Genomic DNA, 21260 nt, shown 5'->3' on the forward strand with positions numbered 1-21260 from the left:
GCGGCGGGCTGCGTTTACCTGTGGCGGGCCGGGCGGTTCTGGTGCCTGAAGTTTTTGGTGGTGGAAAGCGGCGGTCGGGAACGGCCAGGCAGGTTGAGGTGACGGGGCGGAGTCCTGCAGGCTTCAGCCCCACCGAGTCGTAGGGAACCGGCTACAGTGCGCGGTGGGGGCGCCTTTCGGTTCCCTGGGGACCCCGGCGCCTGGGTAGAGGATCTGGCGACGGGAAGCGCACCCGCGACTCTGCGTGCGCTGAGAGAGTGTGTGCGTTTCTGGATGTGTGTCCGGGCGGGTTTGCGTCTAGCGCGCGCCCTCCCAGAGCCCCCCGAGCGCGCGCTCCGCTCCGCGTTCGGGCATTTGTGCACCGAGCTAGAAACTGGGGGGGCCCTCCTGTGTGGCTTTCGAGGGGTCTGCGGTCTAGCGGGAGAAACAGTGCCCGGCGCACTCGGGGACCCGGAGGGTTCCTCCAGTCGGTGGGATGGCCAGGAAAGGGCTTGTCCGGAGGGGCCGCCGGAATGGGGTTTGGGGACCGAGTGGGCGTTCACCCCGGGGAGCAGGGCATGAAAGTTTGAAGGGAGTTCCAGACAGGGCGTGAAGAATGGGTAGAGTTCTCTGTGGCAACCAGAGCTTTGTTTTAGGATGTGGGGAAGACTTGGGAGGAGGGAAAGCTGGAGAGTCAGCCTGGCCGCACGGGGAGGGAGCGGTGGGGTGGGGGAGAGGGTCTGGGTGCCAGGCTGTGTTGGATTCCTCTGCAGGGAGGGCTGGGGGAGGCGAGGCGTTTGAGCTGTACTCTGGTCTTTCGTCTGGGGGACAGTGTTTGGAAAGATGTCTCCTTTTTCCTTTGACCAGTTTTCCACCAGCCAGGGTGGATTTGCTTAAAATCCTTGAGGGGCTTCCCGGATGTCTTTAGGATGGTGTTCACGTTGCTGGGGCTCACAAGTCCGCGCTCTGGTCTCTGCCTTTCTTTTCATTGTCTTTCTAGCCTTTCACCATCGAAAATCTTTGTTGGTAAAACCGAACTTCTCACACCCTTTGTAAACGCCCCGCTTCCCCAGCACGTTTTCTTCCCTCTTCCAACTTTTATTCATTAACTGGAGCTCTCAGCTTAAACATTTGTGGGGGAATTCGAGGGAAGAGGCAGGCGTTTCTTACTACACAGAGTGAGGTGTTTCCACGACACTGAATTTACTTGGCACAATTCTCTCTTATTACAATTACTCATTTAATTGTGGTCTGATAAACTCTAAGCTCTGTGAGGGTGCAGACTACTCTATTTTCTTGCAGTTTCTGTACCTGGCTCTTGCATGTGCTTTCAAAATATTTGTTGAAATAACATGTGGATGATGAAGTGAGTGAGTGAATTAGTGAAAGGAAGATCAATTAGGAGAAATAACGAGAGTCCAGACAAATCATTTGTAGTAGAGATGAAGAGGAGGGGACAAAGAAGGGAGGTATTTCAGGGAAAGAATAAATTCTGGCATCTGATTGACTGTGAGACACGAAGAGAAGGTGATGCTAAGGCTTTAAATTGGAACACCTAGAAGGATGGTAATTCTGTAGGTTGAGGTGACTCAGCATTTACTGAGCAAGCCAATCAGATATCAAGAACTAGAGGTTGGCAGTGTGTATGTGTGTGTGTGTGGGGGGGGGGGGCATGGGGAGTAAGCTGTATTTGGACTCTTCTGTATCTGAGATATGTGTACAAAAGGCAGTTGGAAATGAACATTTGGTGTTTTGCAGAAAGGTGTGGATTCTTGATTTGTGATTTATTTCATTTCACAGTGTGTGTGTGTCCAGTGTATTCATAACTTTGCTGAGGGGAGTGGGAGAGATCAGTGGGGGAAGATGTGAACTCCCCCTTGGTGATCTAGAAACTCAGCTCCCTGGGAGCCAGCACCTCATTAGATTTGTTTACTGTGGTATCTCCAGTGTCCTGCCAGTGCCTGGTATGTGGTAGACTCTCAAAAACAGTTAACAGGATGAAGAGAGATGGTCTCCAGTGGGAAGACAAGAGGACTGAGGTAGAACTGGGTACAGATCTTGATTATGTGGTATGTGAGGAGGGGCCAACAGAGCCCCGCAAAGAAATGGAGAAAAGAATAGGAGAGAAACCAGGAGAAAGTATTGTGGGAGCCAAGGGAGGGGGGTCTTCCAGGAGTGGGAGCCTGCAGAGCTGGAAAGGCCTGAGAAATAAGAAGAGCCCAATGGTCTTAGCAATTAGAAAGGGTCCAATATTTTTAGTAATTAGGAAGCTATTGGTATTTTAGGTTTTCTAGGCTGTGCTAATTATTTGACTCCTTAGCACCACAAAGTCTGTTCCTTGGTTGAGAAAAATGTGGTCACCATTATTGGTGATGTTCAAGAGGACACTTTTCAGTGCAAAGATGGTTCCTGTGTTGCAAAAGTTTTTAAGTGTAACTGGAGCTCAGTGACTAGAAGTGCTGAAATATGCCTCTCCTTCATGAAGGTTAGTGAAAGGAAGTCCAGAGGAGGGATAGCTTGGTTACACCTTTGATTTTACCATACAGAGGCTGGAATTTAGAGCTGGCCAGTATGTTAGTTTTCTATGCTGTATAACAAATGACCACAAACTTACAACAGTATATAAGTATTTCTCTCTTTACCATGACCAGCATGGCTAGAGAGCGGACACGAGTCCTGAGTAGGGGCGGCGGGGGATTGGGAAAATGAAAGAGATAGACACAGAGACAGTAGGGAAAGCTGGGACAGGGTGGGACAGCTGGCCCTCTGATGAAGAAGAGACAGTGACCCAGAGCCGGGGCAGCGCGTTTATTTTATGCAGTATGATTCCAGGAAGTTTTACTAGAGTTTAAGACAAAGGAAATTATGGGAAATCATGGTTAAAGATCAAGCTGCAATTCTTCATTCTTGTAGCTTCTTTGTAATTGTCACTCCTGGCTGAGCCTGGATAATTGCATCTGTTACTGGCACCTGGCTGAACTTAAATAATGAAACCCACCCCCTGGCACCTGAGCTAAAATAAAGGTCAGGTTGACAACATACCTGCCTCTGGCATGGTATGTTTCCAGGACATGGCTCTGCCAACGCCACTGGACTCAGCTGACAATAATCAAAGAAATGCTCATGTGCCTTCCCAGGCACTTTCTACAACAGTATTCATTTATTATCTCACAACTTCTGTGGGTAAGGAGTTTGGACATGGTTTACCTGGAGACTGTAGGGTCTCAAAGTTGTGATTGAAGTATTGGTGGTCTACATTCTCCTCTGGAGGCTCAGCTTGGGAAAAATCTGCTGCCAGGTTCACCTCACTCAGGTTGTTGGCAGAATTCATTTCCCTGCGGCTGTATGACTGAAAGGTCTTGGCTTCTTACTACCTTTCTGCTGGAGGCTGCCCACAGTTGTTTGAGTTTCTTGCTCCAGGCCATTTTCATAGGCAGTCACAACACGGCAGTTTGCTTTTCAAGGCCAGCAGGAAAGAATCTTTTGCTCTTTCTCCTAAGACAGAGTATAATACAGCGGTTGCCAAAAGCAGGTTTACAGTAGTAAGTATGTGAGTTTATTCTGTATTACTATTTATTAATTATTATATTCTTTTCCATACAAACAACTATAAACCTACTTTTGCCCATCCCTGTATGAGGATTCCAATTTTTTCATATTCTTGCCAATGCTTGTTATTTCCATCTTTTTTATAACCATCCTACCAGGTGTGAGGTCTCATTTCCCTATTGACTAATTATGTTGGACATCTTTTCATGTGCCTATTGACCCTTAGACATTTAAAAATATGGATTATTTGTTTTTATTGTTGAGTTTTAAGAGTTCTTTATATATTCTGAATGCACATTCCTTATAAGATTTATGATTTGAAAATATTTTCTTCCACTCTTTTCAATTCCTTAATGATGTTCTTGGAAACACAACAGTTTTTAATTTTGATATAGTCCAATTAATTTTTTTCTTGGTTGCTTGTGCTTTTAGTGTCAAATCTGAGAAACCATTTCTTAATCTACTAGTAAGATTCATGAAGATTTGAACTTATATTTTCTTCTAGGTGTTTTTTACTTTTAGCTTTTCTTTAGAAAAAATATATTTTATTGAGTTTTTACAGAGAGGAAGGGAGAGGGATAGAGAGTTAGAAACATCGATGAGAGAGAAACATTGATCAGCTGCCTCCTGCACACCCTCTACTGGGGATGTGCCCGCAACCAAGGTACATGCCCTTGACCGGAATCGAACCTGGGACCCCTCAGTCCGCAGGCTGACGCTCTATCCACTGAGCCAAACCAGCCTGAGCTACTTTTAGCTTTTACATTTAAGTCTGTGGCCCATTTTAAGTAATTTTTATATATGTTGTGAGTTATGGGTCCTACTTCATTTTTTTTTTTTTATGAAGATATCCAGTTGTTCCAGCACTGTTTACTGAAAAGATTGTTCTTTCCACATTGAATTGTTTCTTGGCACCCTTGTTGAATATAAACTGATCATAAATATAAGGGTTTGTTTGGACTTCTGTTTCATTCTATATCGTTTTAAATTGGTATTTATGGCTCCGACACTTAACTGTATCACCTTCATAGTTGGTTAACTCTCTGTCATTTAACTATTACTCTTGTCTTTAAAATGAGTAATAAATAGTAAATACTTCGTGGAATTATTGTAAGGATTAAAGGAGATAATATGTGGGAAGAGCTTAGAACAGTGCCTGGATTGTAGAAAACACTCAATATGTGTTAGCTATTGCCATATTACCACCATCACTGTCATCATGATCACCATGATCACATCATCACTAGCACCATCATAAAACTTAAGTGTTATTTTCTAAGTTGTATGTGATTTATTTTTGGGGTTCAGGTGGAAAGTTCTATGATTATTTAGGTGTATAAAGAAGTTCTAGTCTGGGAGTCATGTTGCTTTTTAAAAAATTATATATATATATATATATATATATATATACACACACACACACACACACACACACACACACACTAGAGGCCTGGTGCACAAAAATTTGTGCACTCGGGGGGGAAGGGGCGTCTCTCAGCCCGGCCTGTGCCCTCTCGCAGTCTGGGACCCCTCGGGAGATAACGACCTGCTGGCTTAGGCCTGCTCCCGGGTGGCAGAGGGCAGGCCCAATCTCTAGGTGCAGCCCCTGGTCGGGCTCAGAGCAGGGCCGATTGGGGAATTGGGGCGCCGCCCCCTGTCATGCACAGAGCAGGGCGGATTGGAAGGTTGCGATGCCACCCTCAGTCACGCTCAGGGTAGGGCCGATTGGGGGGTTGGGGTACCGTCCCCTGTCACACTCAAGGCAGGGTCGATGGGGAGGTTGCGGTGCCACCCCCTGTCACGCACAGAGCAGGGCCCATCAGGGGGTTGGGGAGCTCCCCCCTGTCACGCACAGAGCAGGGCCCATCAGGGGGTTGGGGAGCTCCCCCCCTGTCACGCACAGAGCAGAGCGGATCAGGGGGTTGGGGCGCTGCCAGTGTCACACTCAGGGCAGGGCCGATGGGGAGGTTATAGCTCTTCCCCATCACACACAGAGCAGGGCCCGTGGGGTGGGGGGATTGGGGCGCTGCACCCTGTCACACACAGAGCCGCAGGGCGATCAGGAGGTTGGGGAGCTCCCCCCATCAGGCACAGAGCAGGGCCGATCAGGGGTTGGGGCGCCTTCCCTTGTCACAAACAGAGCAGGGCCGATAGGGAGGCTGTGGCCCCGCCCCCTGTCACACATGTAGCCACAGGGTGATCAGGGGGTTTGGGCGCTGCCCCCTGTCATGCTGATCCCAGTGCCGGGAGACCTTGCACCTCCGCTGATCCCGGTGCTGGGAGGCATATTACCCTTTTACTATATAGGATAGAGGCCTGGTGCATGGGTGGGGGCTGGCTGGTTTGCCCTGAAGGGTGTCCCGGATCAGGGTGGGGGTCCCCACTGGGGTGCCTGGCCAGCCTGGATGAGGGGATGATGGCTGTTTGCAGCTGGTCACACACCCTTCAGGGTGGGGGTCCCCACTGGGGTGCCTGGCCAGTCTGGGTGAGGGGCTGAGGGTTGTTTTCAGGCTGGGACTGAAGCTCCCAACTGCTCCTTTTTTTCTTTTCTTTTCTTTTTTTTAATTCTGAGCCAGCTTTAGCTCTGAGGCTCCAGCTCTTAGGCCTCCGCTCCTGAAAGCAGGTATCTGGTTTGTTTAGGTTCTACAATCGAAACTCTGTATCAACTCCTGGTCTGAGATCCCAGCTAGCTGAAGCTGGTTTCTGGGGTTTTGTTTAGCTTCTATTTTTGTAACTATGTTTCAAACTGCCAGCTCAGAGGCCTGCAGCGGCAGGTGGGGAACGTTGGAGTCCTCCATCACTGAAGCAAGCAAGCCTCATGTTAGTTTCAAGCTGCCTGGCTGCCGGCCACCATCTTGGCTGGCAGTTAATTTGCATATCGCCCTGATTAGCCAATGGGAAGGGTAGCGGTTGTACGCCAATTACCATGTTTCTCTTTTATTAGATAGGATATTTTGCTAGTGTTCAGGGACTGTGAGTCTTTTTAAAATTTTATGTAATGTTTAGTCCAGTGTCCTTAGTATTGCTATTTTAAGAGTGCTGAGCAAATGTTGGTCATTTCCAAATTCTAGTTTAGATTAATCACCCCCATTTAGTATTATAGAAATGGTATCATAATTCATTTGTACTCTAAAGTTTTGCCACCTTTATTTATACTAAGCACATATGTATTTAATAGTGATTTGAGTATTAGAGTGCTTAAAAAAAGAACTCCCTTTCTCTTTTGCCTTCCTCCTCTTGCATTCATACTGTTAGCATGTGACTGACTTTTTCTATATTAATTGTGAATTTATATAACTGATGACAAACCTTATTACTACTGTTCTAGCACTCTGCTTTAGGTCATAATATCTGCATTCCTAGATTTTTTTTTACTAAGCAAATAGATACAAGCTATTGCTTTGAAATTCTTTTTATTATAGTTAACTATCACAGTTTTCTATTAATTGTGAAGTAAAAGAACCAACTTTTTGATAGTTTGTTCCTTTCATTATGCTTAAATTTTTCTTCTGATGTTTTAAAACTTATTTTCCTAGATCTGTTCCCCCTCCACCTCCTCTAGTGATGCTTAATTACTAATTTCTCTTATATATTAAGAATTTGATATGATTATTACTCCTAGATGTCATTTGTCCGAGTGAACCGTTACGGCTCCCGGGGAGGAGGAAGGAAAGCACTGAAAGTAAAGAAGAAAACGGCAGTGAAGCAAGAATGGGATGTAAGTCTAGGTGGCAGAAGAAGCAATGTAAGGTTACTCTGAGGAGTAGGTGTGCTGACATGGCCCTAGTCACTCAGAATGGCACTCTGAATCGGGTGCAGCATGTAATAGGGTGGAATAGGTTTCTGGGCATGTTACATTCTAGGTCTTGGCGGGAAGAGCAGAATCCTTTGGAGAGTTTTTTTTAGAATATAGGAGTTGAGGCTGTACCCTCTACTTCTTTTGGAGAACTGTAACCTTAAGAAGTTGGGGAGTGTTTTTATGTTTTTATTTTTTAAAATTGCCTCTACCTCTACTTTAAGAATTCACTGCTTTAAGGCCACTCTAGCTAACCTGTGTCACTGATGTCTGAATTTTGGGGGTAGGTTTTTAGATTTCCCTGTATTAACCAGTGATGCCGTAATCACATGAGTGGCATTTTTGGCTGAAAAAGTGGGTGATCCATGCTCTCTTACCTCTCAAATTGTTTGTTGCTCATCTCCAGAGGGGGGTCACTTGCAGTACAAAGATTCTCTTAAGATATAAAGATAGTCTCAAGTACATGGGCATGATGCATGGCTTCTACGCTGCATACTGCCTGGTATCACCAAGGGGATTTTTGTCTTTTGTGGCCTGGTACTTGGGTTTGGACTGTGAGACTTTAGGTGCTTTTGCTTCCTGTTGTGGAGAGTAACTCATCAGGGACTGGTTTGGAAATCAGGGATTCTTTTAGACTTGGAATCTTCTGGGTTGTGAACAACCATTTTAGCCAGTTATCCTGGGCAAACTGGTGGCCTTTGGAAGTGGGACAGAGGGGTTTCTGTGTTTACATTGTTTTGTTGCCATCTGATTGGCTATAAAATATTTTTTATAAAGGTGTGATTCTAAGGTAATAAAACTGATGAAAAGGAAAAAAATGCACACTTTAATATAAATATTGTCCCCTTCAGAGTGGTTACTTTGGGAAGTTCACTTTTTATTCTGATATGCTACTATTGTTGAAAATATAATGGAAACCCATCATGTGAAATTACATCCGAACCTTTCTCATTTACTTTTTATTATTTCCAGTGCTGGAAAAATAAGATTTTTGAAGGTAGACTGAACTCGAAAGTCATTTTGAGTGAATGTTAAATGAAGGAGGAGAGATACACTGAATGATGCTCTTTTGATAAAAACAGTGAGATGTTTTTGAAATGGCTTGTAAATTAGATTTAAAGGCAATTATAAAAGAAAATTGTTTTAAGTTGCAGGAGTATTAATGACATTATATTTTCTCCTATGAGTACTAATTCCAAGCATATCACTTACTTATATGCTAATTCTATTAAGATTATTAAAAAAAAATCCTCATGATCTTATAGTTGTATCTTGTATGTTTCTAACTCAATATGAAAGGAATAATAGTTTCAGCATAGAAAAGCCTTGAGCTAAATATAAACTACGGCCCAGAAAATTTAAGTCTTTGAATACATCAACAGCTATTTCACCAGACTTAGTTCTCTATAGTTCTCTTAAGAGTAAAACTCCAGCTTGTTTTTTGTCCTGCCTTACCATGCCTGTATAACACGATGGCTGAAGTCATTGTGGAAAGGCCCAGATTGCAGGACTGCTATTTACAGCTGTCTAGGCTGAGCACTGCACGATTTCACAGGAGTACTGTTTACATAGACACGGGTGTTAATGGTCCCTCCCCTAGTTGTGCAGTGTGGTCCCTGCCATATTGGGTTTTGTGCCTTTTTACTTAAGTGACTATTTTCACATTTTATGAAATTATACGAACTCTGTCTCTTATTATGATAGGTTCAATGCTTATGGTGTTTGCATGATCACAAATTGAACCTTTCTATAGTGATCACAGTTTATTTTTTAGGAATTTTTACAAGTGTCTCATTCCATGGAATGCAGTCTGAAAACTACAGCTTTAGCTTATACTTATTTGAATTATATACTACCCTGCTTTATTCATTGTTTTAATATAATGTATATCTGCTTGGTGAATGTAGTCCTTATTTTCTGTAAGATACTTAATTTTCTACAAGATACCTAAAAGTAATCCATATTAATATTTAAATTGAGAATACTGGTTCCTGGAAAGAAAGGCTTTTTGTTTAAATATATTTATTTATTAATTTCAGAAAGGAAGGGAGAAGGAGAGATAGAAACATCAGTGATGAGAGAATCCTTGATCAACTGCCTCCTGCACACCCCTTACTGGGGATCAAGCCTGCAACCCAGGTATATGCCCTTGGCTGGAATAGAACCTGGGATCCTTCAGTCTGCAGGCTGATGCTTTGTCCATTGAGCTAAGCCAGCTAGGGCAAGAAAGACTTTTTGGTCCCAGGAATTTGAATTCATTTCCAGACATTAAAACCCAGTACAATTCTAGCTGGTTTGGCTCAGTGGATAGAGCATCAGCCTGCACACCAAAGGGTCCCGGGTTCGCTTCCAGTCAAGGGCATATGCCTTGGTTGCAGGCTCCTCCCCGGCCAGGCCCCTGGTTGGGGTACGTGCAGGAGGCAACCAATTAATGTGTTTCTCTCACATTGATGTTTCTCTGTCTTTCCCTCTCTCATCCACTCTCTCCAGAAATCAATGGAAAATATCCTCAGGTGAGGATTACCAAAAAAAACCCCAAAAAACAAAAACCCAGTACATACATCTAAAGACACACAAACAATATCTGTTAATAGTTATAACTTTCTGAAGAATGTAAAAAAACATGGTAAGAAGTTTGAATAACAAAAATCGCATTTTTTTCAATTTAAATAAATACATGTCTTTTATATATTATGTAAAAATATACAATAATTTTATTTCAATTTAAAATAAAAATTTTATCTTGCTAAAATGTGATGACTAACCCCCTTAACTCTTCAAAGAAAGGTTTCTTGGAGAGTAGCATGCTTAATTAAATATAGTCTTTAAAAAAATATACATTTTTATTGATTTCAGAGATGAAGGGAGAGGGAGAGAGAGAGAGATAGAAACATCAATGATGAGAATGCCCCCTGCACACCCTACATTGAGGATTGAGCCTGCAACCTGGTCATGTGCCCAAACCGGGAATTGAATCGTGACCTCCTGGTTCATGGGTTGATACTCAACAATTGAGCCACACCAGCTGGGTGAAATATAGTCTTTTAACTGTGATCCATCTGGCATGTAAAGAAAAAAAGGAAAATCAGTGTCATAAAAAAGAAACTAAAACTGATTTCAAAATTTTTTTTAACCTAGTCTAAAGAATAAACTTTAAAACCCTATTTAAAAAATCCAGTAAATACTAATATTTTATAGGAAACATTTTTTTTCTTTAAAGGAAGTTTATCTTTTTTTACAGAATACTGTGAATGATCTAACAGTTCATCGGGCAACTCCTGAAGATCTGGTAAGTTTAATATCAAAAGTTAATATTTGTTTAGTGTTTTATTTGATATTTGGTTTCTGACCTTCAGAATAGGAGCCAGAGGTACTTCTCAGAAGTTGTTATATTTATCTTGCTTATGTCTATATAAAATCAAAAAGCATATCTTCTGGACGTCCTGATTTTACCTAAGAATATCAATTAGCATGTATTAGAATTTTCCTAGTTAGATTTCTCTAGTCTAGTATTGCCCTGTATACATCTGTTATCTTTTCCTATCTATAGATATCTTCAGCATTAGTATTTACGATTACTTCCCTGTACAAACATACTGGTCTAGTCAATGTAGTAATTTATTCCTTGAACAGGCCACTTATATTTCTGTATTTGGGTCCCAATTCTATTTTCCTTACTTGGAACAGTTTCCCTCTTTTCTTCTTTAGCTGCCCAAATCTTCCTTTGTTACCTTATGCTAGTTCAAGTCTTATTTTTTTAAAGTTTCTACTATATATAGTTTTTAAAAAATAAACAGCTTTATTGAGATATAATTCACACACCATAAAATCCAGCCTCTTAAAGTGTACAGTTTATTTAATTTTTTTTAGTATACTCACAGTTATGCAACCATCATTACTTTCTAATTATAGAACATTTCATCACCCAACAAAAGAAACTCTCTACCCATTATTTCCTATGCACTCCCCCACATCTTCTCAATAAATCCTTGGCTTCAACTGATCTACTTTATGTCTCTATGGATTTGACTATTCTGGACATTTGGGTTGTTCTGGACATTCATAATAGTCAAATGGTTGTTTTACCATTATCAATAATGCTGCTATGGACATTCATGTAAAGTTTTTGTGTGAAAATATGTTCTCAGTTTTCTTGGGTATATACCTGTGAGCAGAATTGCTGCAACTTATGATATCTATATTACTTAACTTCCTGAGTAACTTCCAAACTGTCTTCCAAAGTGGTTGTAATTTATAGTCTCACTAGTATATATCAGGGTTCCAATTTCTTCACATCACTTGTCAATTTGTTATTGTCATCTTTTTGGTTTTCATTCTCCTAGTGGGTATAAAATGTATCTCTTTGTGGTTTTGGTTTGCATTTCCCTAATGACTAATGATGTTGAACAGTTGAATCTTTTGAGCTTTTCATGTGCTTATTGGTCATGATTGGCCATGGTATCTTTGGAGTAATGTCTATTCAAATCTTTTAGTCATTTTATTTTTTTCTGTTTTTGTTTTATTTTTTTCTATCGCCATTATCTCCTCTGTTCCCTCTTCCACTTTAAAAATTGAATTATTTGTGTTTTTAGTGTTGAGTGGTAAGAGTTTTTTAATATATTCTGGATACAAGTTCCTTATGAGAGAAATGATTTCAAATATTTTTTTCCATTCTTTTGGTTGTCTTTTCACTTTCTTGATAATGTCCTTTGAAGCACAAAAGATTTTAATTTTGATCGAGTGCAATTTATCTAATTTTTCTTTTGTTACTTGTGCTTTCAGTGTCATAGCTAAGAAACGATTATCTAGCCCAAAGTTCAAAGACTTACTCTTATGTTTTCTTCTTTTTTTCATTGTTTCAAAATTTTTTTTATTGAATTTATTGCAGTGATGGCGAACCTATGACACGCGTGTCAGAGGTGACATGTGAACTCATTTTTTTGGTTGATTTTTCTTTGTTAAATGGCATTTAAATATATAAAATAAATATAAATCTTTGTTTTACTATGGTTGCAAATATCAAAAAATTTCTATATGTGACACGGCACCAGAGTTAAGTTAGGGTTTTTCAAAATGCTGACATGCCGAGCTCAAAAGGTTCGCCATCACTGATTTATTGAGATGACATTGGTTAATAACATTCTATAGGTTTCAGGTGTACAATTCTATTATACATCACCTGTCTATTGTATTGTGTGTTTACCACCCAAAGTCAAGTCTTCTTCCATCACCATTTATCTCCCCTTTTCCTTCTTCTGCCTCCCTCCACTCCTTTCCCTTTGGTAATCACCTATGTTTTCTTTTAAGAGTTTTATAGTTTTGGCTCTTATTGTTTAGGTGTTTGATCCATTTTTATTTAAATTTTGTATATAGTGTGAGGTAGAGGTCCAGCTTCATTCTTTTGCAAATGGATATCCAGTTTTCCAAGCACCATTTGTTAAAAAAGACTATTTTATCCTTATTGAATTTTCTTAGCACCCTTGTTGAACATCAGTTGTCCATAATATAAGGGCTTACTTTGGACTCTCAATTCTATTTCAGTGATCTATATGTCTATCCTTATGCCAGTACCACACTCTCTTGATTTTTATAGCTTTGTGGTAAGTTTGAAGTCCTCCCATATACAGTATACTGTATTCACCCAGATACAGTATAATGTTAATAAAGTTTTACATAATGGCTTCATTTATCATCTCCTTTTCTAACTTTGCTGAAGCATTTTATTTTTTAAATCTTCATTGATGAGAATATTACAGATGTCCCCTTTTGTCCCACATTGGCCCCCTCCACCCGCTTCCCACTCTGCTCCAGGCCTTCGCCGTCCTATTGTCTGTGTCCACAGGTAATGCATATATGCATATAAGATCTTTGGTAAATCTCAGTCAGTGTGTGTAATTGTACATATTGTACATGTACATACATATGTAACTGAAAAGTTTAATAAAACAATTCTTTATTATGTATGATGTGTCTTAATATTTTCTATTCTATTTTATTTAAAATATGTTGGTTTTGACCCACTAGTTGATTTTTACCACCATCAAATGAGTCCTAGCATGCAGTTTGAAAAGCACTAGTTTATTGGCTAGTCCTTACAAATATAGAAATTAATATACTTCCTATTTTGTCTTTTATCTAGGTCTAGTACTTCTGTATACGGAAGACTGTAAAAATTTTGACTGTGAATATATATAAATATACCTATGTTGAATCAGAAAAAATGAAAAAAGATGAAGTATATTAGGTGGTCCTACCACCTAAATAGGCACCTTCTTTGTTCCTGAAACATTATTTTATATGCTTTTTTCCATATAGATACGCCGACATGAAATACACAAATCGAAGAATAGAGCACTAGTACACTGGGAACTCCAAGAAAAAGCTTTGAAGAGAAAATGGAAGAAGCAGAAACCGGAAATTTCTAATCTTGAGAAAAGGAGATTGTCTATCATGAAGGAGGTAATGCTAAACTGCAATATCTTTGAAAGAGAAGAAAGAGATAAATAGGTTTCTCTCTTTTCCCCAAATTTGATTCACATTGGAGAGACTAGTAATTACTGTGTCCTTATACGATGAGCTACATTGAACTTTGAAGAAAGCAGCAGTGACAATTTCGGCTCTACAACTTAGACTCTCTACTAGGAATGATACCTAGCAAATTATTAACTTCTCAACCTAAATTTTCTTATCTTTAAAATGGGAATAACACTACTTGTCTGATTGTATTGTTTATGAGATTTCTACAGTGACCAGCGCAGTCCTTGGCAAGTGATTAGTGCCTTGTAATATATATATACTAGTAAGCTGCCATAATTCTTTTTCTTAATTTACATGCAGTGCTGTTAGATTACTTTGCAAAAAATGTGTGCTTGTTAGTAAGCCACTTGTTTTTGGCTTAATTTTTGCTAGATGTAGGTGTTTGGATAAGGAATCAGATGTGTCAGAGTAAACAATATGAGAAATAAGAGGAAACTGCAGCAAAAAGTCCATCTTTTACTTGGGCTGAAATCATTGTGAAAGAAATGTGCTCCCTTTGTAGTGTTTCTTGTTCGTTGTTGAACAGTTGATGCTTGGCTGTCTGGGTGATCTTTCATTGAAGCTTTAAACCATACTCTTTTGAGGAATTCAATAGGTTTCATAGTGAAATATAAAGGTCTTGATTTTATAAGTCATCAGGAAGAATTATATCTCCCAAATAAATGTTCACATGAGTTTATTAAAAGAACACCAGATTAAGAGAGACGGGTTCTTTACAGATAAGTAACTTTTGATGATCTTGGACAAGTCACGTACATTTAAATGTGTGGTAATTCTTTTTTTTTTTTTTTTAATATATTTCATTGATTTTCTACAGAGAGGAAGGGAGAGGGATAGAGAGTTAGAAACATCGATGGGAGAGAAACATCGATCAGCTGCCTCCTGCACACCCCCTACTGGGGATGTGCCCGCAAGGAAGGTACATGCCCTTGACTGGAATCGAACCTGGGACCCTTCAGTCCATAGGGCGATACTCTATCCACTGAGCCAAACCGGTCAGGGCTAAATGTGTGGTAATTCTTAGTGAGAGGCCTAAGAACACACATCTGGCCAGGCAAAAAGGCAGCCCCTTTGAGGTGACTCTGGGCTTTTGTTTCTCCTCCCTAGTTGCTCTTGCTCAGGTCCTGAATTTCTTTTTCTTTCTTTCTTTCCAGATGTGGTAGGAGTAGGGATTGAAAGAAGAACGGTGAGAGAGGACGAGGGAAGGTTTTCTGTCTTCTTTCTGTAGTGCCACATCCACAGGTTCTCATCTCCTGTTTCTCAACCCCGATTCACATTAGAAGCTGTCAGGGTTGAGAACTGCTTAAAAAGGAACTATATCTGGACCCAGATATAGCTATACTCAGATGTTCTAAGTGTGTCTGGGATGTCCCATGTAGGTATTTTTTAGACTCTTTCTATGTAGTTTTAATATGTTGTCAGGGTTGAGAACCTCTGCTGTTAGTGGGATGTAGGTATTATACCTTGGAGGTTATTCCATGTTGGTACTGAGAATCCTATCTTTTCTTTTTCATGGCCAGCTAGTATACAGTTATACCACACTTTATTTATCCAGTGCTTTATTGGTGGACATTTAGGTTGTGTGTTAGAGTATATTAGAGTATGCTTATTTTAAGCTTCTGGAGAAACAAAAGATCCCAAAATAGAGTGATTTAAACAAAATCTGTTTCTCTCATTAAACTTTTCAGAGGTAAGTGGTAGTTTGGTAGGGGCCTCTGCCTGAGTTTTACATGTTCTTCATTATATGACTTCCATCTCTGAGTGCAGAATGGCTGTCTCAGTTTCCTTCAGCTGTATCCCAGTCAGCAGGAAAGAGGAAAGAGAGTGCATGCTACTCCTCTTACATACTAGCCAGAAGTTCTGGCTTATATCCTACCGGAGGCCCCGTGCACGAATTCATGCACTAGTGGGGATTGGATCGAAACCACTCTCTGACATCCCCCGAGGGGTCCCGGATTGAGAGAGGGTGCAAGCCAGGCCGAGGGACCCCACCAGTGAACGATCAGGGCCAGGGAAGGATGTAGGAGGTTGGCCAGTCGAAGAAGGACTGTGGGAGGGCTCCAGGGTATGTCCGGCCCATCTCGCTCAGTCCCGATTGGCTGGACTCCACCAGCAAGCTAACCTACCAGTCAGAGCGTCTCCCCTACGTCATAGCAATTGGTCGACTGGTCAACTGTCTGCCCCCTGGTGGTCAGTGGACGTCATAGCGAGCGGTTGAGCAGCCTTAGCATATCATTAGCATATTATGCTTTGATTGGTTGAATGGCAGACTTAGCATATTAGGCTTTTTATTATATAGGACTAGAGGCCTGGTGCACGAAATTCATGCAGGGGGTGGGGCTGGTCCCTCAGCCCAACCTGCACCCTCTCCAATCCAGGAGCCCTCAGGGGATGTCCTACTGATGGCTTAGTCCCGCTCCAGTCCCTTCACCACAAAAAAATGACAACTTTCTTTAGGCATTTGCAGGATGTCTCTTTCATAGGATATGACATTTCTTTCTTTCTTTTTTTTTTATCCTCACCTGAGGATATTTTTCCATTGATTTTTAGAGAGCATAGAAGAGAGAAAGAAAAACAGAGAGAAACATCAATGTGAGAGGGACACTGTGATTGGTTGCCTCCTGCATGAGCCCTGACTTGGGCCCCAGCCAGGGCAGAGCCTGCAACCTAGGTACATGCCCTTGATCAGAATCGAACCCAGACCCTGTGATCGACAGGCCAAGGTGCTATCCACTGACCCAAACCGGCTAGGGCAGGATATGACATTTCTTAGCCCCTCCAGCAGCGGGCCTTCATTTTTTCCTCCAGGAGTGAGGTGGAAAAACCCTAGATTACCTTCTTGGATTCTTATTACCCAAGTTACCAAGAACACTGAGAGTGGCGTACGGGGAGCTTAGCCAATGAGCGTTTACCACCGCTGCTGCGAGCTGGCAGGCCCTGCTCTCGGTGGGCCTGCTCCATCGGCACCACGGCGAGCTGGCCTGCACTATCCATGGCATGCCTCACTGCACACGCAGTCTCTTCCTGCCCATCTGCGTGCACAGCCTCCTCCTGAGTGGTTGTGACTGTCATGGCGTCCCAGACAATTTGCAATTATCTCTTTATTTATATAGATTGGCCAGAAATCCATCATATGACCATTCCCACCTGCAAGAATGTTTGGGAAATCTAGCTATGTACTTAGACAAAACTTGGGAGTTCTGCTGTTAAAGAGAAAATAGAAAGAAAGGAGGAGTGTCTACCACCCACAGATCATTTCCAGCCTTGCCCAGTATAAATAATTTAATGAATGTCCTTGAATATGTTTTGGGGTACATGTATATTTGTAGGATAAATTCTTAAAAGTGGAATTGCTGAGTCAAAAGATACGCTCATCTGTTATTTCAATGTTGTTAAGTTTGTAACATCTGTGTATACTTGCATTTAGAGCTTAAATGGCTAATTAGGGATAGAAATTTAGTGCATGGGATAATATAATTTAAGTTGTAACAACATTTTCAAATATTTCTAGAGTGGTATCTTGGCTTTTAGTGTGTCCAATCCTTGAAACACTCCTATGGGCTAGGGGAGGTGGTCATATTGTCACTGGATGAGGACCTGGCCTGGAGTGAGACTGCCTGAGGCCACTGGTAGTGTGTGGGTTCTTGACTTTGTGCAGGAAAGATTTCACAACACAAGTCCAGGTGATTTGGAGGGTATATTTATTAAAACTGGGGAGAGTGAAAACAAAGGAAGGACTTAAGGTAGAAGAAGCAACAGGAGAGAGCCTAGGTGGTGCTCTGCTTTGGGTCCTAGAAACGTTAGAGGAAACAAGTGGGGCAAGGCAGGGCTGCTGTTAGCTTACTGGAAAGTCAAAGAAAAAGGGGATCTCGGAGACAGATTCAGGAGGTAAGCCTGGGAATGGCTACTGCTGCCTGCTTTCCCCTGGTTGCAAGTCTTGTGGGGATTCTTAGAGTTTAGGAGAAAGGAAATAAAAAGTTCATGCCTGAGAACTGGCATGGGGGCTCTAGGGAGAGCCTGTGCTGATATCCTTTGTCTTGAGGATTTTACCTCTCTTTTGTGGGTGAGAATCTTAGGGGACAGTTTCAGCAGACTACTCATCAGCTTTTCAGGTATGTTTTTAATATGCTGATGCATCAAAATGAGCGTATAGGGGAGTTGGGGATTATTCTTTGGTCAGCTTCACTGTTATACTTTTATCTTGGGTTTTTCTGGCTTTAATGGGTTTTTTGTTATTTGTTCTCCTGATTTCATCCACCCTTGAATTTGACTGGCACAAATGGCATTAACTGGGTCGCGGTCCTCTCTCTCCCTGACCAGGGTGATTTAAGCTATGTATTCTCTGGTTTGAGAGGAGAGGTATACACCATTTGTTCTCAAGTGTCCTTGGTTAGGGATGATAAGGTCTTACGATTCACTAGCTGTCTGCAAGTTGTTGAAATTGTTTGGCCTTGTTTAGTCACCTTGTCTCAGGTTCCCCATTCCACTTGCTCAGGAATTTTCCTACCTTCTTACTATCCTGCCTTAGTATCTTCATTGACACATCAAGAAACTAGGGTTAAATAGATCGGGTTTTACTTAGTATCTTTTGACTGGGCCTAGGGTCCTAGTCTTCTGGCTCAAAATATGCTGTTTGTCTTATACCATTCCAAAGCTTACTCTTTGTGGAAAGAATAAATCCAGGACTGTGTTTTTTTTTAAAATATATTTTTATTGATTTCACAGAGGAAGGGAGAGGGAGGGATAGAAACATCAATGATGAGAGAGAATCATTGATCGGCTGCCTCCTGCATGGCCCCTACTGGGGTATGAGCCTGCAACCCAGGCATGTGCCCTTGACCGGAACCGAACCCGGGACCTTTGAGTCCACAGGCCGACGCTCTATCCACTGAGCCAAACCGGTCAGGGCAGTGTGTTTTTACCAACTGAGCCATATCAGGGGAATTAGGGAAAAAAGAAAGAATGTGACTTATATTAATTTTCTCTGTGTCCTAAAATAGTAACCAAGGTCATATTATATACTTGTGTTCATGGCTTGAGCAGGGGTGGGGAACCTTTTTTCTGCCAACGGCCATTTGGATATTTATAACATCATTTGTGGGCCATGCAGAATTATCAACTTAAAAAGTAGCCTGCTATATTTGGTCAGATTTTTAAAAAAATATATTTTATTGATTTTTTACAAAGAGGAAGGGAGAAGGATAGAGAGTTAGAAACATCGATGAGAGAGAAACATCGATCAGCTGCCTCCTGCACACTTCCTACTGGGGTTGTGCCCACAACCAAAGTACATGCCCTTGACCGGAATCGAACCTGGGACCCTTCACTTTGCAGGCAGATGCTCTATCCACTGAGCCAAACCAGTCAGGGCTGGTCAGATATTTAATTAACTCACCCCTAATACCTTGGCAAGGCCAGACCAAATCATTTCTCTGGCCTTATGTGGCCTGCAGGCCGGATGTTCCCTACCCCTGGCCTAGTGAAGTTCTGGTAAGAGCATTTGTTACTAGCTGTCCTATAGATTGGGGCCAGTGCTGGAAACTGGACAGTTTCCAATTTTAAGACTCCTTTTAACTTATGAATGCCCTCTGATGGTGATAGGTAGAGTTGACCTGCTTTTACTTTAGCTTGTGTCCTTGCTTGTAATTATGTGGAAAGTGCATAATCAGAGGCACTACTATAATGGTATTTTTAATGTTCTTATCTCTCCAGGATAAAAACCCAAATTGTTTATAAAAACGGAAAGAAGCATCACGTGTTTGTTTAACACCTTAAAACTCATATTTTACATCATGTTTTTTAAGTTGTGATTTATGAAATCACTTTATCGGTTGAAACTGCTTTATGGCTCAGAGATTCTTATCTTTAATCAATGTTTTTCAAACTGTGGATCACAACTTGTTAATGGATAATGAAATCAATTTAGTGGATTATAATCATTTAAAAAAGTAGAACAGAAACTAAAAAGAAGATATCAAATTTGTTTCCAAAGACTAAGATTAAATAGAACTTTTTGTGTGTTATATATTTACATTTACATGTGTGTATTTGGACACAATTTAATAATGTATTTCTCAGGATTGCAACTAAGCATTTGAAATCCACTAATTATTGTAATAGCCCCATCTACTGGTACTTAAGGATATCGCCACTGAAGGATTTTAGTAAAGTAGTGACCTATGGTTATTTTTATGCTTTGTGCCTTTGTATGGATTTCTCCTTTGTGATTTGATAAGAATATATATATTCTGAATAATATTTATCATTTATATATGTAGATTCTTTCTGATCAATACCAGATGCAGGATGCATTGGAAAAATCTGATCATTTGATGGCTGCAACCAAAGATCTGTTTGTTGATTTTCCTCGTAGGCGCACAGGTAAAGTATTCAATTCAAACAAAAGCTTCTTTTTTTTTTTTTTTTAATTTATAGGCACAAATGGCTATTTGGAAGAATTTAAAATATTTTTTTTTTTTCAAAAAAAAAATATTTTTTTCAGGCATCATATTATTTATATTACAAGTATTCTAGAGTGGATAGCATATAAGAGTTATTAGGCATACATTCATTATAATTTGTTTGCTTTTCACTGATAATCTTAACTATTACAAATTACTCAACTAAGGAAAAGTAGTGTTATTATCTACTAAAATATTTTGTGGTGCAGTGTACAAGATTTTATAATTTAAAATAGGACTTGATTTTTTGTTTATTAATATTAAGTTATATAATCGAAGTATCTGTTTATATGTAAGTTGAGTAAAACTTAATTTGAAATCTAAAGCAACATATCTCTTTCTGAGGGGAACTTCTCACCTCCTAATACAGTATTATTCATAATGAGTATATAATCCATTTTTTATTTTAATCCCTAAAAAGAAATAATTAATTTTTAGTTTAAGGTTTGAATCCTGGCTCAGCCTATTATCAGTGCGACTCTGGTCCAGTTGCTTCAGGTTTCTGAGTTTCAGTTTATTGATCTGTAAAATAATAATAGTAACAATCTCATAGGATTTTGTCAGGGTAAAATTATTTAATATACGTAAAAGCACTTAGAACTACGCCTGGTATATAGTAAGTATTGCATAAGAGTGAGCTGCTGTTGCCATAAAAGATTTTCATATCCTGATACAAACCTATGGAAGTGTTTAGTGCTTGTGAAATTACTTTAGTGAAATGAAACAAAGTCATCACAGCATTTTCCTTCTGCAGGGTTTCCGAATGTAACAGTGGCTCCTGATTCCTCTCAAGGGCCCATTGTGCTAAATCAAGACCCCGTCACCCAGGCCATCCTTGATGACTCTGCTGTGGAGCCTCAGGTAATGTGCTCTGCCTACAGCCAAAATGCTCATGCCGAAATTAAGTTTAAGTTGATGTAGGTAGGTATTGTGGTAAG

The 21260-nt window shown here is 40.7% G+C and overlaps 1 protein-coding gene across 6 annotated transcripts in view; it reads left to right on the plus strand.

Moving 5' to 3' along the window:
• Positions 1–21260, plus strand: part of SPICE1 (spindle and centriole associated protein 1) — a 67078-nt gene continuing 45818 nt past the window's right edge. The window contains exons 1-6 of one of the 6 annotated variants that reach the window (XM_059687822.1): positions 1–73; positions 7151–7246; positions 10566–10613; positions 13640–13783; positions 20140–20242; positions 21077–21183. In XM_059687822.1, the coding sequence (XP_059543805.1) occupies positions 7151–7246; positions 10566–10613; positions 13640–13783; positions 20140–20242; positions 21077–21183 (498 nt within the window). In that variant the 5' untranslated portion in view covers positions 1–73. Of the gene's footprint in view, positions 164–237; positions 262–1689; positions 2029–7150; positions 7247–10565; positions 10614–13639; positions 13784–20139; positions 20243–21076; positions 21184–21260 lie in introns of those variants that run through there. The other 5 variants (XM_059687820.1, XM_059687824.1, XM_059687825.1 and 2 more) reach the window with 5 other exon arrangements.

Source organism: Myotis daubentonii, chromosome 3 (assembly GCF_963259705.1).
Source record: "Myotis daubentonii chromosome 3, mMyoDau2.1, whole genome shotgun sequence".
Lineage (NCBI taxonomy): Eukaryota > Metazoa > Chordata > Mammalia > Chiroptera > Vespertilionidae > Myotis > Myotis daubentonii.